Genomic DNA, 17305 nt, shown 5'->3' on the forward strand with positions numbered 1-17305 from the left:
CGCCGTGCGCGCAAAGGGGGAAGCGCCCTTGCTTCGCTCTTCGCCTGGCGTCCCAGCGCTTTGTTCCGCTGACCTCCCGGGGCTGCTCGCAGGCGGAGCGGGCGCGGAGGCTGCCCGCTTGGAAGTACGTAAAATGCGGTGTTTGAAGCCTGGGATAGGGGTGGAGGAGAAAGAGCCTCGGGTTTTGCATTTTATCGTGGCCTACTGATGCTTTGCTTGCTTGCTTGGTTTGGAAAGTTTTGGTTAAAATCAGGGTGCAGCTTGTGGAATTCGGTATCGCCTCTCCAGCGCAGTCGTTCACATATTTGTGAAATGGCGGCGTTGGGAAAGGGCGTTTTCTGCCTCTGTTTCTCCTCCTGTTGTCGATTTGGGCAGATCAGAGTGCAGACGTGGGCAAAAGCCGTTTTAGTTCTCTGTTGACCTTCACGTGGAAATGTTTTTCCAGAATAGAAAAAACAAACCTTTTTAGAGTGAACAATAGGAGTGTGAGTGGTAAGAGAAAAGAGGATTCGTGGGAAGCCGTAGGTTTGAGTGGCTACATTTTGGTCCCCAATCTGCAGAAATGCCAACAGTGTGTCAGACGGATTCAAGTGGCTTCTGGGCTTTTATATTTTAAAGGCAGAGCAGCAGTTGCTTCCTTGTTCCCGCAAGCTTTCTGCAAGCCGAGATAGCTGCAAAAGCACGATCTAATGTAACAAGCTCTGCAAAGACATAGAAACAGAGCAAGTCAGAAGGGGTCTCCCGGGCCATCTAGTCTGACCTCCGGCTCCAGCTATTCATGACAGCCCTGCTCAGCTCTTGCATATTCAAGGCTGTGGCTTCCTTGTTGGAGTCAATCCATCTCATATTTAGTCTTCCTTTTCTTCATTTGCCTTCAACTTTCCTTAGCATGATCTTCTCCAGGGAGGTTTGCCTTCTTATACTGTGTCCAAAGTATGGCAGCCTCTGCTTTGTCGTTTTTGCTTCTAGGGTTTGATCTCTGAAAACGAATACGAATTGCGTAGCGCACTTGCCCGGTGCGCTTCCCAAGTTCCCTCTGTTCCGCCCTGCCCTGTTTGCTTGGGGTTGCTTTGCATTCATTCTTGGCAAGAGAGTCATCCTGGCCCACTCCAAAGCTTGCACAACGAGAGGTGATTTTTTAAAAAAGCAGGCTTAATAAAGGTAGTATTTTTCCATCTAAACTTAATGGACCAGCTTGGCTAATTTTGTGCTTTTTGTCAAACCGCGGACTGCAGGGCCCTTTGCGTGGTCTTCTTAGGGACGCGTGTTGCCTTCAGCCAAAGCCTGAGCACAGCTGGGCCACTGGCGGCTCTGCGCTTTCCCACAGGGAAGCGGCATCCCTGGGAAGGCGGTTGAATGAATCCCCTGCCGGACGATGAGGCTTGGCAGCGGGCCGCGTTTGACAGCTGTGGGAGAGAGGCAGTGTGTGTCTCTGTGTGTTTCCTGCCCCTCCCCATCAGCCCCTTTAACTTTCGATTCTGCAAGATGGTTCAGGGGAGGGGTGTGGCCAAGCGCCCATGCAGCCTGCTGGGACTGGTACGGGATCCAGGGCTGAGCTTGCAAAGGCCGAACCTGCTGGGCGTGGTACGTACAGCAGACTATCTGGGTGGAAGACAGCATTGCTGGGAGAGAAGATAAACCCAGTCAGGGGAATTGCTTCTGATTGGTTCTTCACAGGCACCGTGAGCTGAGCCCCCAGAACACCCGCCTGCTGTGTAGGAGGGAAGGGGCGCCCCCATGAAACTCTTAGGTGCACGTTCAGGCTGCCCAAGGGCTTGACCTCAAAATGGGAGGAAAGGGTGGTTTTAGCAGGGGCAGGGGGACCATCTCCACCAGAACACTCCCTCACCACCAGTGGTTTTTTTGTAAGAGAAATGGTGCCGGAACTCATGAAATTATTTACCTTTCGCATGTAGTCACTGTACACACACCCACACATGTCAGTTGTGTAACAAAACATAACAGTTGCCGCCCGCAGTAAGCATTCGGTGCGCGACCACACGACCAGTCACAAGCCGAGCAGTGCCACAAGCCGAGCAGCGCCCTCACAACCAGCGCGGACGAAGTGCGCACGCATCGGATTCGACACACAGGCAGCCCGCATGCACTGTTTTAATGATTTTGCCGCCGACCTGCTACGCTCGACAGGGCGATTCAAATCCACGTGGACCAAACATCAACTTTTCAAAAGTTACTTTTAAAACTTGTAAAATCTGTTGAAAAAAGGTGCTGGAACTCTGTTCCGGTGTGCTCTATGACAAAAAAAGCACTGCTCACCCCCTTCTCTGACATCCTGTTTCCGCTTGGAAAAGCTGCTGGAATTATTGGTCCTATACCAACTGCAAGGTTAGGGGACCCCCCCCCCCCCCCAACCCAGAGTCCCAGCTTCAACATCAGGGCAGATTCCAAGGTTTCCGACAGCCATCTTGATGTTCTTTAGCAGCTGTAAGATCATGCTGCCTCTCTGTTCACAGATAAAGCATTTTCAGGCTCTTGCATGTCATGTTGATTGATTTCCCTGAATATTCTATGAACTGAGAAACTGTTTTTGATAGCAGCCCCCTTCAACTTCCAACTATGAAATATGAGGCATAGAAGATGATGATGATGATGATGATGGCCATCCCTTACAGAGGTGAGAGGGGTGGCTGCTGGAGCAGGGCCTTTTCTGCAGCTGCTCCCCATCTCAGGAATGCTCTCCCCAAGGAGATGTGCCTGGCGCCTTTCTTACATTCTTTTTTGCGCCAGGCAAAGACCTTCCTTTTTAAAAAATATTTTAATAATCAATGCCATTTGACCTTTGTTTTGTATTTCTGCCCATATTTTATTGTTATTCTATTTTTAATACGTTGTAATTTGTTTTTATTATGCTTTTATCTTGTGATCGTGAGCCACCCAGAGGTGCTGTGGCACAACTGGGCAGCATACAAATGTTTTAAATAAATGAATAAATAAATATTATTAGCTTTCATTGTGAAAATACGAAGCATAGCTATACACACTTAAAATCAACTTACTAGGATATTCTGCATCCTCAAACAGGTGAATGGCTACAGATTTATATGAAGAATGAAATTTGTATGCCCTTTGGCACAGAACTATGTTCTCTCATTGTGACAAATATATCAAAGTCTCCCTTCGGTAGCACCATCAATTTTTAAACCTTCATTCTCAGACATCTGAAATCACAGTGGATTGCACCCGGTCTCATGGCAGTATAACTCCATGTGTAAAACGTTCTTCTGTTAATTGAGACTTCTGAAGTCACCGTAGCCATTCCAATATTTGCACTCCGACTTGAAATATAGTTGGATGTGATGGAAGGCCACTCCAGCTACCATGATGCGGAACAGTCGCAACCCTTCGTAAGTAATACAGCAGCAGAAATGCTGAATGAGGCTGCGCGGAACGGCTCGATCGAGACCATCCGGCAGCTGCTGGATGAAGGGACAGATATCAATTCAAAGGTGAATTCTGGCTGGACAGCCCTCCATAGCGCTGTGAAGAGAAACCGGGAGGACATTGTCCGACTTCTACTTGATAGAGGAGCCGATCCACATGCTAGGCTGTTGAATGGGACCACCCCTTTTGTTATAGCAGGGGAGCGGGGGAACGTGAACCTTCTCCAACTTCTTCTTGATAAAGGGTCTGACGTAAATGAGCACGATTCAAATGGCTTCACTGCCTTCCTAGAGGCTGCTTGGTACAGGAATCTGCCTGCTGTGAGATTTTTGCACGAGAAAGGGGCCGATGTGAACTTCTGCAGAGTAGTCAATGAGGAGAAAAGGAAATTTGGCAAAGGAGGCCAGACAGCCCTGATGTACGCGGCTAGGAATGGAGATGACACGATGGTCAAAGCCCTGCTTGATGAGATGGGTGCTGCCTTGAACATCTGTGACAACCGAGGCAGGAATGCCTTCGTCCATGTTTTCATGGATCGCAAGGATTGGCCTTGGGGGGAAGAGAAGGAGAAACTAGCCCTTTTCCTTTTAAACAGAGGGGCAGATGTGACAGGCAAAAATGAATATGGGAAGACCACCCTAATCCTCGCAGTGGAAAGGCGGAGCCCAGTCCTGGTGCGGGCCATCCTGGAAAAAGGCGATGTTGACATCAACGCCAAAGACAACCGGCAGAAAACCGCACTGAAGGCAGCCGTGCTGCGGAACAACCGTGAGATAGCCAGACTGCTTTGCGAGAATGGCGCAGCCATTGAAAACAACCTGGAGATTGCGCAGAAGCACTTCTTTGATGGAATGATGGCCCTGCTTCGGCAGTTTGGTGCCACGCCTTGTCTCAGCCCTCCCCAGAAGACATATGCCTCCGTCAGTAAGCGGTGGGGATGCAAGCTGCAGGATCTCTGCAGATGGAGAGGTATGCCGCTTGGAAAACTTTCCAAGTTCTGCTTGGAAGCCTCTTACAAGATCCGAGGAACTTCGGAAAGGGGAGGGGTCTACCTGGGAATCTATGATGAGACTGAGGTGGCTGTGAAGGTGTTCCCAATCGATGCAGAAAATGCTAAGCAAGAGAAAGCCTGCTTTGAGAAGTGTCGAACCAGCAACCATTTGGTGAAGCTTTATGGGTGGGAAGAATGGAAGGCCTGTCTCTATTTGTGCCTTGCTCTGTGCGAGATGAACCTTGAGGAATATTTTGAGACGGAGGAGAAAGGACCCCTGAAGAGCCAAGAGATTCTTAAAACAATATTCCAAGCAGTGGAGGAACTTCATGGATTTGGGTTTGGCCATCAGGATCTGCACCCAAGTAACATTTTGATAGGTTTGTATTTACTCCTGTGTAATCCCAGTGAACTACATAGATCCATGGTAGAGAATATCTGGCAGAATCCTCATGTGACCCTGGGCTGCCCCTACTTTTCCAAAAGTGAATAACACAAAGGCACTAGGGTCCCCCAAAAAAATCCTGAAAGAGCATTCTGGAGGCTACCCCTCCGTTCTTCTCGCCTTCCAAGCACTTCCCCCCTTGGTTTTATAATTAACACTACGCAGATAGCATGCCATAGGGACACAAGACTTACGATTCGAAGGGACAAGCTTGGTTGATTCACCATGCCAAGGTGTCTAATACACCACCCTGAGTTTGGATACCATGCTTAACTGGCATGGCGTATAACCCACAGTGGGTCGGGATGCCCAGTATGGGCCTTTATTTATTTATTTGACACATTTCTATGCCATGTGATTAGCATAATGCTCTCAAAACAGTTTACGCTAATTAGGCGGCTCATACTGGGCACTTACAGGGAGGGAAAATAAGCTACAGGGGCTCATTTTCTCCCTGTGATTCCATGAATCCACCAAGTGCTTGCTAATGCCCTTCCTCCATTAGCATCGGTGTACCCCAGGATCCCTTGGCCACATGATGAAAAAGACCATGGTTCTCAAGCTTTATACGTAAAGCTCAGCTGTTCTGTTGTGTGTGTGGTTTTTTTTAACTTGATTTATCCTGATAGATATTGCTGGCAAAGTTTTCCTGGCAGACTTTGATAAAAGCACCAAGTTAGGTGGCAACAATGATGAGAAAGACGCGATAATCAAAGAAGACCTGAAGGTATGTTTCTTTTAAATTACGTAGCTGAAATAATGATTTCTTCTTATGCAGGCATTTGGATTGCGGGTGTATTGTCTCTCATAATTCTGCAAGGGAAAGGGGCCCGATGGTGGAGAAGCCCAGGGCATGGCATATGGAGGCATCTTTTTTTCCTTTGTTTCTAGCCATGCCAGCAATCCACGTGAGGTTGAGAGGGAGAGAGACCCCAGTAGCATCTTTGCTCAGCAGAGACTTGATACAAAGACCACATAGTCAAATCCAATATTGGAGTCATTGCATTAGACTTGCATTCCAACTTCTTGCTCATTTTATTGCATTAAAGCCCCTGTATCTGCACTGGAACACAACAAAGCAAATAACTAGGACAATCTTTGATCTTTGTGTGTTCTTGTTGTGGTTTCTTTGTTCTTTGGATTTTGTTCTTCGTAAGCCATCCGGAGACTTCTAGCTATGGGACGACATAGAAAAACTTTAAATAAATAAGAGAGCATATAACTAAAATGAAAAAAATCTGTCCAAGATCTGTGCAAGTTTGATTACAACACTGGTGTGTCAATAATGCAAAGCCACGCATGTCTATTCAGAAATAGCCATGGAAGCTTTAAAAAGGCAGAGGAAACCCCCCACCACAAGCAGCAGAGTCTAGGATAGCCTCCCAAGCACATCTAGTGTAAATCTCTCACAAGCAACTTTCTGGGGTGTTGTAAAGCATTAATGCCCTTTTCCCCAGGTGTGCCTTGACTGCATCCTGGAATCTCAAGCCCATTTGTCTTGACCCAGTGGAAGGAGTTTCCTTTTCCTATTGATTCTACGCATGTCCCTTCTCAAATCCCTCTTTACGATGGTTGTAGAATCATGGAATAGTTGAGTTGGAAGGGACATCTGGGCCATCAGGTCCGAGGCCCCGCTCCGTGCAGGCCTCTCAGGTAAAGTATCCATCACAGATGGCTGTCCAGCTGCATCTTGGGTGCCTCCAGTGCGGGGGAGCCCATGGTCTCCTTGGGTCACTGGTTTCCTTGGTGTCCTGCTTGAACAGTCAGGAAATTCTTCCGGATGTTCAGCCAGAAACTGGTACCTAGTGCAGGTTATGTGGAAAGCCATCTGTTTCATTTCCTTTTGGGCTACCTTCTGATTCCTCCCTCATCAGTGATCTCTTAGCCTAAGAAATGTTCTTTCCTGTGGATCCTGGGATCTACCTGAATCTGTTTGACCTCCCAGGGAGCCTCCCCCTGCATGCAGACTCCTCGTTCTTGTTACACGGGGAAGGCAGAGGGGAACCAAGCCAAGCTCGCTCGGCAGAGGAGAGGGAAAGTGGCCATGGAGCAGAGATGAGGCAGCGACAAGTAAGGACGACGACCTTAGGCCAGGGCTGAATGCGGCTGACCATTAGCTCTCTTGTGCAGGCTCTCGAAAAGCTGATTGTGTATGTGGCGATGAGGGGCAGGGTCTCTTTTGAAGACTTACCCTCACAGTGCCCGGCTGATGTTGAGGATCAGCTGGAAATAGAAGACCTGAGAGCAAGTCTGAGCAACCTTGACGAAAGGATCCCGGTCAGCAAACACCTGCGATTCCTGCTCTCCCATCCTTATTTTTGGAGCAAGCAGACGTGAGTATCGCAGAAATCCAGGAGGCCTTCCTCCGCCACGAAGCCCTCCTTCGCTTGTCACACTCCTCTCTGACTTTGGATGGGCTCACACATGCAGCATCCAGCATTTCATCCCTCCGGACGTGATAGCTCTTAGCTGGCAGTATAGATTAGATAGCAATGCGGGGAATACCAAAAATCGCCAGATGGCAAAGGGAGACTCTGAATTTTGCGTTTGCTGGAGAGCAGAGGGGAAGATCCGTTGGTGTGGGAGGAAGGCCTTGCAACTACTTTTCTGAATGGTCAGAGCGCACACCCTCACGCCCCGGGCCTACCTGTGGCTATGCAGGTGTTGGCAGTGGAGGCAGGTGGCTTTTTGCCTGCCCTTTGACCTTCACGGGAGTTGTCCACGGTGGTCAGCCTAGTTATGGGCCAGAGTTATCGCCACGGATACCATGAAATCTGGAGTAGATGAAGAACCTTGGTGACACTGGAGTCTCCTGCTTCCATTGTAGAACTGCAGTTCCCATCAGCCCCAGCCAGGCTAGGCAGTAACCAGTGATGATGGAAGCCTTGCCTCAAGTGTATCTGGAGAACTGCCTTGTTTCCTGTCCCTGATCTAACCTTTCTGAACATACCATTTGGATACAGCCTGCCTGCCTGCCTGCCTTCTTTCCTTCCCTCCTTTCTTCCTTCCTTCTTTCCTTCCTTTCTTTCTTTCAAACACTTCTATGCCGCCCCCATCGCAACAAAGCCTCAAAGCGGCTCACAAAGAATACATAAATGCATAATTAATAACAGAACAACAAATGTTATAAGCAGAGCATCTCCACACCCATAATTTAATACAGGATGGCAGTACATTCTCAGAATAACAACACAGTGCTAGGAGCATCACCAGCTTGCCTCCCATTTTCAGGAAGTACAAGTTCCTAAGAGATGTTGGGAATGAGAGTGATATTAAGACACGGGGCACTAAGCACCACAATGATCAGAGTGAACTTTTGAAGGCCTTGAACCGGGAGGACGATCCATTCAAGGACTGGACTGAAAAGGTGAGCTCTCGCGTGGGTGCCACAGTCTCGGCACTAGTGGTCTGCCAGGACCTGGTCCCCTGGCAGAGCCCTCGCCGACACACCCCTTTGCAGCGGAGCGACGCTGCCATCCTTGCGTGCTGAGCGGCTCGTGGGCACCGTCTCGACTTCCCACAGAAGGTCCCCAGTGAGGCGCATGTCAGGGCGCTGGGGGAAGTGGAGCAAGTAATGAGACCAGCCAGCTTTGCTGCTCTGATAGAGGAAGGGCCCACCACAGAGCCGTTGGGCAGCGAACTCATCCGGCCCAGAACTGTCCGTGGCAGGGTGCTTCCTTGCAGCATCCGTTACGTTGCAACCTGTGGGGATCCCGGGGGCTGAAAGAAGCCCGGTTCATTCCTTGTTCACAGAGGCATAACTGGGGGAGCTACACGTTACACTGCCTGTGGACACTGTACTCGGTGGCAGGAGTGCCGGGGAGAGCCAGATGTGGCACGTGAGCTTTGGGAATGAGGTTGTGTTTACGAGAGGCACAAACAGAAATGTTTTAATTCATTGTTCAAAGTTGAAGTATCGGTGTTACTACCATTCTACCTATAAGCTTTTAGGGCAGAAAATGTCCAAGTTACACAGAAAGAGTGCATTTCCAGACCCCAAATAATTTGGGATTTGGATCTCTTTCAGATACATAAAGAAGTTCTGGAATGCATGGCTGACCCTTTTAGTGAGCGGGACAAGAAAAAGAAAAATAGACCCAAGAAAAATTATGAAAACTGTGTGACGGATTTGCTGAAGCTGATCAGGCACATTGGCGAGCACTTCAAAGAAAAGGGGGACGAGTAAGTGGTGCCCAGCGACTCCGGCTGCACGGCTTCCCGGCCCGCGTGACAGAGGCCTGCCACGAGGTTCCCTCTTCTCGCGTTCCCGGTGCAGCCTTCCCCAGCAGCGGACACGCAAATGTGTGGATCCTGCCCCAAAGCGGGCTGCTGCGTCCCGTCCCCCTTTTGCAGACTGGGCCACTGAGGGCTCTCTCCCGTGCCGCACACCCTTGGTACTCATCCCGCCTCTGGGCCGGGACCTTCTGGGGCCTCCGACACGTCTGCAGCAGCATCCCCGGCCACCTCGGCCCCTCGCGTGTCTCATCCAGGCCGCTGCTGTTGGGCATCCAGGGGATGCACCAGGGAGAGGGAGGAAGGCCGTGGGGGGTAGATGGGGCTTGGCATGAGCAGTCAGCCCAGTTGCCGCCTGCCTCCATCCCTGGCATGGTCCCTTTTGTCCTGTCCGAGGCCGTAAAAGTGACTTCCAAGAAGCTTGAAACCTGTTTTGGGTGCCTCCGCAATTCCCCCTTCCCCCCGGGCAGTATTCCCTGGAATTTGTGGTAGGAGATTCCTAGTTTCCTCCCACCACTCCCTCAGGTTTGGAGTTCATCCTAAGCAGATACAACTTCAGGAAGTGGCCAAACAGGAGGGAAACCCTGACAGGTTTATGATTAAAGGGACAAGGCTGCCTGTTAATCAAGGCATCTTTTTTTCGGGAAAAGCTTTGGTCTTGTCTCTGTTCCCCTTCCTTAAACAGGAGTCTGGTATGCAGGCTAAAGTTACACACACTGTGCTCCAGAACCTTTTCTAAATATGTGGACATCAGCCACTTCCTGGTGAATAAAGCCAGCCTCTCAAACCTAGCTCCAGGCTGATTCGCCCAAGAGATCTGCGTTGCTGAAGGGCTTCTTCTGTGTACATAAAAGCACGTCTCAGCCATGTCCAAGCACATCCTGAGCAAGTGTGTTAAGACAGGTTAAGCTGAAAGATTGTGAGGGGCCCAGAACCACCCGGGATATTTCCTGGTCAAACAGAAACCTGAAACCATCGCAAGAAAGTGAGATTGAGTCCACCGTGATGCCTCAGTGCACAAAGCTTGAGGACTCACTTCACATTCGTGCCTGGAGGAAACCTTCCAGTGCACCAGCAGCAAGGATGGCCCATGAATTAAAAACTGGTGCCGGGCTGGCCTTGGAGACGCCAGGCTAGCCTTACTTCTCGCCTTTCCCCTCTCACATCTTCCGCAATCCGTGTGTCTTGCAAGAAGTTCCCTTTCAGTCCTCATTGGCTGGCAAGGAGGAGCAACTCCCAGCTTAGGGGCATTGTACCCCCAGAAGGCTTCCTCATGGGAGAGCCAGACCTGAGACTGGGATTTTCAGCATTACTTCCGTGTCCTCCATAACATTTCATGCTGGCCTGAGACACACCGCTTTGGAAGCAAGAAGTAGAGATCAGGGGAATCTGCTCCCACGATTTATGCAACAATTTATATAAGGATGATGTCTGATGAACAGAAAAACAGAACAGAAAGCAAAGCATCTTTGCTTTATATCCTGAAATCGATTGTTAGAATCATTGACCCTAAGCATAAAAAGAAAAGAAAAGAAAAACCCAGCTGAGGAAGCTGAGGAGTGACTGTGTTGACCTGGGCACAGAATCCTTCGTGCATCATGCAAAGAGCTGACTAGCCCTCCAAGAGTTGCAATTTAACAGTCCATCTTTTCCTTCTTTTCAGGGTGAAAGAAATCATCAAAGACCCTGCAGACTACTTCCTGGATCACTTTCCAAATTTAACCATTTATGTCTATCGAAATTTGTATGATACACAGTATAGTAAACATTTTCCTCACACAGAGAACTATTCTCACTTTTGAAGGCAATCGGCAAAAGCCGATTGCTTTAGTTTTTCTCCATCATATTGAGAAACAAGCTGAAATAAAATAGCATTTCAGCAGGCACAATACAAAGGGATAGAAAAAACCCTTCGTCTCACAGAAACAAGCTTTTATTTTCTATGCTTTTGCTGTTGGATCTGCAGGTTTGGGGAGAGTTAAGGACCTCGGCTAGCTTGCCATGGATGCCTTCTCTCACCAGCCACAAACCAAAGCGATGGTGCTGTTAAGGTAATCTCTGCATTTGATGTTCTGGAGAGAGAAAACAAATACATTCCAATATGTGCAAATTTGATGAATGGTAAGTAAGAGGAGGGGAAATCGACACAGGTAACATTGACATAATAGTTGGATATGGGCTGCTGCGTTTTGGTCAAAGTTCTGGTTTGTTACTTCTTGGAGGCAATCTTTGTATTCTTTGCTGTTTCGTCTTTCTAATGGATTTCTGAGCAGTTGATTGACTTTGTATCGTTTTTTGGTACAACCAACAGTAAAGTTGGTGAGAATGTATTTGTACACGTTGGCTGAGTGACTAAGGAATGATGCTTCTAGAGAACTCTTTTGTTGGGTAATCGCCCTGCTTCATTTACAGAATGGATCCGTGTAGCCTGTTGCAGAAAGCCAACCCTCATGGTCCCAAATGCTTTACAGATTGATCAAGGGGAAGAAGCAGGAGCTTTCAGCCCCTAACCTGTGAACTAAATCCCAGGATCTTCTCTAGGTGTGGCCGGGGTCTTGGGAGATGCTTTGAAAAGCCAGCCTTTCCTTCCTGTTGTAAAATGTTTGGGAAGAACCACTCAGATGAACCTGTGCAATGGTGTCATTGGACGGGAATGATCGTTCAGGAATGAATGAGCCCAGACGTGCTTCAGTATACACACGGGACCATTGTGGCTACTCCTCTGAGTAAAGGACTAGCAGAAGGAAGAAAATGCTGCTGAATGGGGACAACTTCAGGAATTGCTACTTCCCAAGGGCACTGTTTGGGTCCAACCTTCTGAATCCCCACACTGAATTATACTATAAATGGTGTGCGAATGGTTAAGCATCACTGTTGATAACCTCGCTATTGGTAGCTACTCTGGATAGTGGTTTTGAAGACCAAACGTCCCCCAAATGCATCATCTAGCTTGCAATTCAGTCTTAGTTACACAATGAGTGAACCTTTGGGCCTTATTGTGGGTTTTGTACATGCACACCCTGAAATCCTTGCCCCTTCATTGGGAGCCCGGATTTTGTCACACTGAAGGGTTTCCCTGTTTCTGCCTTCATGAGTTTGTGTCACAGATTACCAAACATTACAGGAGATAAGATACTTTCATCTGCCAGCACAAAGAACCTTTCCCGTCTGACCCTGGGAGCCCCGTGGCTTGCTATTCTCGTATCCAAGAGCACCAGTACGGACCCGCTGCAGAGTTTTGCCATCCAGGGTGAAAGAGCCAACACCATCCTCTTCATTGTGCCCCAAGAAGGCCCAGCAAGCAGCCAGCTATGACGCCTTTTTTGGACTGTCTAGAAATGATGCCCTGTGCATGAAAAACGAAAAGGATCACTAGCAATTCCACACGGGGATGTGCAACTCTTTCTAAACTTGTTGCAGCATTATGTATGCAACTGGATAAGAAAACTGCTGGACCACCAGTGCTAAAGGACTGTGGCTTGTGCATGACAAAGGCACGGAGTCATAGTGGTTGTACACAAATACATGAACACATCCTAGGCACAAACACATGGACATTGCAACCAACACAAAATCCATTCTGGAATCTGGAGAGTTCAGACTTTTGCTTCTCAAAATTCAAAAGGAAGCAGCAGCCTCTTCCTTATTATTTACATTGCATTTATAAGTGGCCTTTTGCTCTTGTGGGGAACCTAAGGGATCCTTGCAACAACAACCCTGTGATGTAGCCCACTCTGAGAGGTTGCGACTGGCCCAAAGTTACCTAATGAGTGGGGATGGGGGTTAGCCCTAGCTGCAGAACTGCTGTGAGGATAAAGCTTGGGGGATTTGTATACTGCTCTGGGGTCACTGGAGGAAAAGTGGATGAAAATATTCGTCAGGGAGTGCAACATTTCCAGTGTTGATGCCTTGCCTGATTATCACTGCATATGATGAGGACTGCTTCAACTTCATCACACTCTGGGGCCTCACCATGGCCTGGAAGTCGTAATATCTACCCATAGACTGGAGGAATTGGCCGCCGTTGATGTAAGAGACTGTGCATTTCTAAGGCAAAACAGTTACTCTGGAAGAAGGTGAGCTAATTTGCAGAATGGACATCTAAGCTGTACATTTAAACCTGCTTGGCTGTCCTCTGAAGACTCCTAAAACTAGCTTTTTGAGAGTCCCAAGTATCCTTTGCTAGATGACTCCAGCTCCTCATAGATCCAGAGTTTCAAAGGTTCCTTCCTCTGCTTGGAAGCATGATAGGTAAAGAGGCATGAAACCGGTCCACGGTTTCTCAGTCTGCTTTGAGATTGCGCCACTTAATTTGGAGAGTACCATTAAAGAAAGGGGAAATTCCATGTTTCTTCTGCATTGCACCTATTGAGGGATTGCCTCACATTCTTCCACTCTGCCTAGATGGGCGATCGTCCGTCACTGGAGAAGTTGGATTTGCTCGTACAGTGCACCCCCTTTTGTGCTCCACTCTCTGGGACTTTCCGATCATGTTTGGAAAGGAGGTGTGAGAACTCAAGGACACTTACCGTTTCTGGGGTGCACAGAGCCCAGTTGAGGACTTCCTGTTGTAGTGGCCTAAGCTTCCAACAGAAGCTGAGAAGGGAAAGAAGAGGCAACATAGTAAATCCAAAGCACTCTCCAGATTAGGCAGTTGACACAACTTTAATCTCTACATTCATTTCCGTCTTCATCTCCGGCTAGGATGCTGCCTCCAGGGGTTTGGGCCACAGCTGCTTGGTCTGCTGGATACCTTGCTCAAGAGTTTACTGGTTGATGGAAGGATAAACCAGTCCCAGGGTCAGAATCAAGTGCCTTGGCTGGATCTTTCGAGCCGTGTTTGCTTCAGTGCAGACCTCCCCAAACTGGTGTCCTCCAGATATGTGGGACTGCAAGTCCTATCATTCCCAGTCAGCATGATGGATGTGCTAGTTAGGAATCGTAGGAGCCACAGTGTGACACAACGGAAGGAAACGGGTCGGAAGGTGGCTGCTCTGTGTGTCTACCTGACCTATTGCTTGCAGTCCAGGTGAAGTTCAGGGAGGATTTTGCCAATCCCTTGGGAAAGCCAAACAGGTGTTGCTCCAGAAGTCTCGGCCTCCCCGGCCATGGGACTGGTGTCGTTTCCCAGAATGCTCTGGTCTATCTGGATCTCCCTTCTCACCACCCTTCCTTCTTTCCTTCCTTGTCTTCCTTGACCCAACGATCTGGTTGCCCACCATGGGCAGAGACTGAACCAAGCCAGCAGAGCTCTGGTTCCCAGCATTCTCTAGACTGCTACCCAGCCAATTCCGGATCAAATTAGGGGAAATACATTCTGGAAGTTCTCACCCTAATTCCCCATGAATGGCTGTAGGTGGAGTATGAGGACGGTGATGCCAATGACTTTGGAAAAGAGTGGCAGGTCCTCAGATCTCTGGTGGGGGCATTCAGACAACTAGGACCAACCCAGCTCAGGGTTGCTGTGTCCCCGCAGCATGATAACTCACATTTCTCTCCAGGCAATTCATCCACCTCTTCTTTAGGCTGAGGCAGAAAGAGCTGGATTCCTTTGAGAATTGTATACCTGATGATTGGATGATCTTCTGTTTAAAAAAATGAAGAGAGAGACAGAGCAAAATATAACTTAGCACTCTTCATCACTGCACGATTCAGCATTCTTTGGAGTATCAAATCCAGTTATCCCAACACACAGAATATTGTCCAAACATCCTGGCATGAATAAAAGCAGTTTTAAAGCAAGCGTAATGCCCAACTAGAGACTGTTCTGATTTATTCCAGTCTAAAGATGGCTAGACTTGTTTGGCAACCATGCAGACCAGCCCAGAATTAGGCAGGCAAAGGCCACTTCTTCAAAAGTCAGTGTTTTCAGTGAAGTTTCTGCATATGTTGCAGTCATCATGTGTTGCCACCACAAGGCTGAAGGTTTCTGCTCTGGAAAAATATCCAAGACACTGCATGGAAGGCAAAAGGAGTTCCACTGAGTGTAACAAAACTTTATCCGTGTATATATTTGCATTTTTAAAAAGTTGCCTACTCAGAAAAGGCACCAAGGACATGAAAAGGGGTAAGATTTAGAATACATGGTCACTATGTTAAGAAGGCTATTAATTATAATGAATGTATATCTGGATAACAGCAAGACACGATTATTTTTCAGGATACTTCCTAGGGAAAAAGCTGGTATTTATTATTTATTTATTAAAACATTTCTATGCTGCCCCATTCGCCGAAGCCTCGGGGCGGCTCACAACATAAAATTAAAATACAACAAATAACAATATAAAATACAACAAATAATATATTAATTAAATTAAAATACAATTAAAATACAACAAATAATATATTTCACACCCTTTAGAATCCAAGCCTTCTTAAAAAAAAATAATCCAGCCTTCATAATTGTACTGGGGCAGAGAATCCGAAAATATATTACTAAGAACTAGAAACAAGAAGCTCAAGGGAAAAGAAGCCCAAACGTTTCTTTATGTCTCAAGATTTCCAAACCTTAAAATCTTCTTCAGGATTTCTGCTCAAAGGGCCACACCAGATGAGGAGACCTGAATGAGCGACACAAGCAGGGCATCTTTGGTAGTGGCTCCCCAACGGCTGGCTGCCCCTGCCAGAGAGGTTTCCTTGGCACCATCCTCAGGGCCTTTTCAGCCTCAGCAGCCTTCTTGTTCCTGTTTGCTTTTAAAATCACGTGTGTATTCAGCTGGAAAATTGGTGTTTTAAGCCTGGGGTTGTTTCCAGTTTTATTTTTCTTGCTGTATTTTACACTATCTTGGTTTTATATGCTATATTTGATATTTTAATGGCTTCATATTCCTTGTAAGCTCTAGGTTATGCAGGGGCATACAATGATCATAATAAATTAAAATAAAATAGCAAATATTTCTTTTATTTTTCAAAAGAGGGGAGGGGAGGGTGTTTGCGTATGCCTGCAATGGGCTGAGTGTGTGCTTGCATGAATTGGGGAGAAGAAATCAGCAGGGAATCCACCCGCTTAAGAGTGTGGCCTGCAATCCGACTGAGCCAGCCCTCTGTCTCACCAGAATGGTTCTTTGACCCCCATGTATTGGCATCCTTTACAGAGCTGCACAGGTTCAAAACACAGGTGTTTCCAGGTGCACTATAATGCAACTTCACTGGATATAAAAGGTTAAAAGTGCAGAAGGAAATTAGCTTAAAGAAACAAGAAACAAAATATAACCAAGGATGAGGATCTCTCGATGAACGCTAAAGATTAAGTTCTGGGGATTATTGTTAATTTTTCTTGCTGTTACAGTTGGCATTTTGAAATCCCCAGTTATATGCAGAGTAAAAATCGCCACATGATAACGGTGTGTGATATCAACTTTCTTCTTTCCTGTTTTGTTTGCATTCCCATAAGAGACCGGAGGTGACATGCATAGTATAGAGAGCCAGCGTGACATGGGGGTTGAGAGCACGGGTCCTGGGCTCAGGCGACCCGGGTTCGAGTCCCCACTCAGCCATGGAGCCAACTGGGTGACTCTGGGCCAGGCACAGACTCTCAAGCCAACCTACCAATGGGGTTGTTGGGATGAGATTTATTTATTTAATTTATGCGTGTATTTATAGGCCGCCTATAATTGCTGAGGTCTTCCTAAGCAGCTTACAATACATCAAACACATTAACAAAATAAAACCAATTAAAACACAACGAATTAAAACATCTTTGAAAGCAATATAAAAACGGCCACAGCTGTTCAGGCTGTTAAAAAAATTTCCTAAAGAGGTATGTCTTTGCCTGGCACTGAAAGGAAATAAAGACTGTGCCAGGTGAATCTGAGAACAGAAGTAGAACAATGGTCTAAACTGCTAAAAAATCTGGGATAAAAATCTAATAAATAAATGTGACCCATAAAAGCGGTGTTTGCTAACCGCGTGGGAACTCGGGCGATGATCCGCTCAAGGACCCCTCCCTACAGTATTTATTTATTATTTAAAGATGTTCAATACTAAAAGTCTTTGGCCGGCTTCTAAAAAACTAAGCAAACAGTAGCATTAACAAAAGTCTGCTTGGATTGCAACTTCTACCCTCGTCGGACTGGAGTTCCTTTACATTTAAAGTGTTTCCTTGCAGAAGAGACACGATTTCTTCTGCCCTGTGATGACGTCCCAACCTGAGGACGTTCCTTGCCACCTGCCCCACCTGGCCAGAGGCTGGTCTAGCGCAGATCTCGTAACTCCCAGCGGATGCAAGAGGGGAG

General features: G+C 47.5%; 2 protein-coding genes across 3 annotated transcripts in view; one reads left to right on the top strand and one right to left on the bottom strand.

Moving 5' to 3' along the window:
• LOC123027845 (2-5A-dependent ribonuclease-like) lies at positions 1–15963 on the top strand. Of its 2 annotated transcripts, XM_044439114.1 has the most exons (7): positions 1–124; positions 3043–4773; positions 5468–5565; positions 6969–7171; positions 8070–8205; positions 8866–9020; positions 10735–15963. In XM_044439114.1, the coding sequence occupies exons 2-7, from the start codon at positions 3318–3320 to the stop codon at positions 10871–10873; spliced, it is 2187 nt and encodes a 728-aa protein (XP_044295049.1). In that variant the 5' UTR covers positions 1–124; positions 3043–3317; the 3' UTR covers positions 10874–15963. The 2 variants fall into 2 exon arrangements, with proteins under 2 accessions (XP_044295049.1, XP_044295050.1); XM_044439115.1 differs by lacking the exon at positions 1–124 and having other exon boundaries at positions 2918–4773.
• RGSL1 (regulator of G protein signaling like 1) overlaps positions 13597–17305 on the bottom strand; it is a 23772-nt gene continuing 20063 nt past the window's right edge. The window contains exons 19-20 of the mRNA XM_044439134.1: positions 14561–14656; positions 13597–13667 (exon numbers count right to left, since the gene is read on the bottom strand). Of these exons, the coding sequence (XP_044295069.1) occupies positions 13597–13667; positions 14561–14656 (167 nt within the window). The remainder of the gene's footprint in view (positions 13668–14560; positions 14657–17305) is intronic.

The sequence above is a fragment of the Varanus komodoensis genome, unplaced genomic scaffold (assembly GCF_004798865.1).
Source record: "Varanus komodoensis strain SLA01 unplaced genomic scaffold, ASM479886v1 scaffold34_1, whole genome shotgun sequence".
Taxonomy (NCBI): Eukaryota; Metazoa; Chordata; class Lepidosauria; order Squamata; family Varanidae; genus Varanus; species Varanus komodoensis.

Excerpts from the sequence above, each read along its gene's own strand:
- LOC123027845 (XM_044439114.1), top strand. The coding sequence starts at position 3,318 with ATGGAAGGCCACTCCAGCTACCATGATGCGGAACAGTCGCAACCCTTC. Across the intron at positions 4,774-5,467 it reads CCCAAGTAACATTTTGATAG|ATATTGCTGGCAAAGTTTTC; the intron begins GTTTGTATTTAC and ends TTATCCTGATAG. Across the intron at positions 9,021-10,734 it reads TTCAAAGAAAAGGGGGACGA|GGTGAAAGAAATCATCAAAG; the intron begins GTAAGTGGTGCC and ends CCTTCTTTTCAG.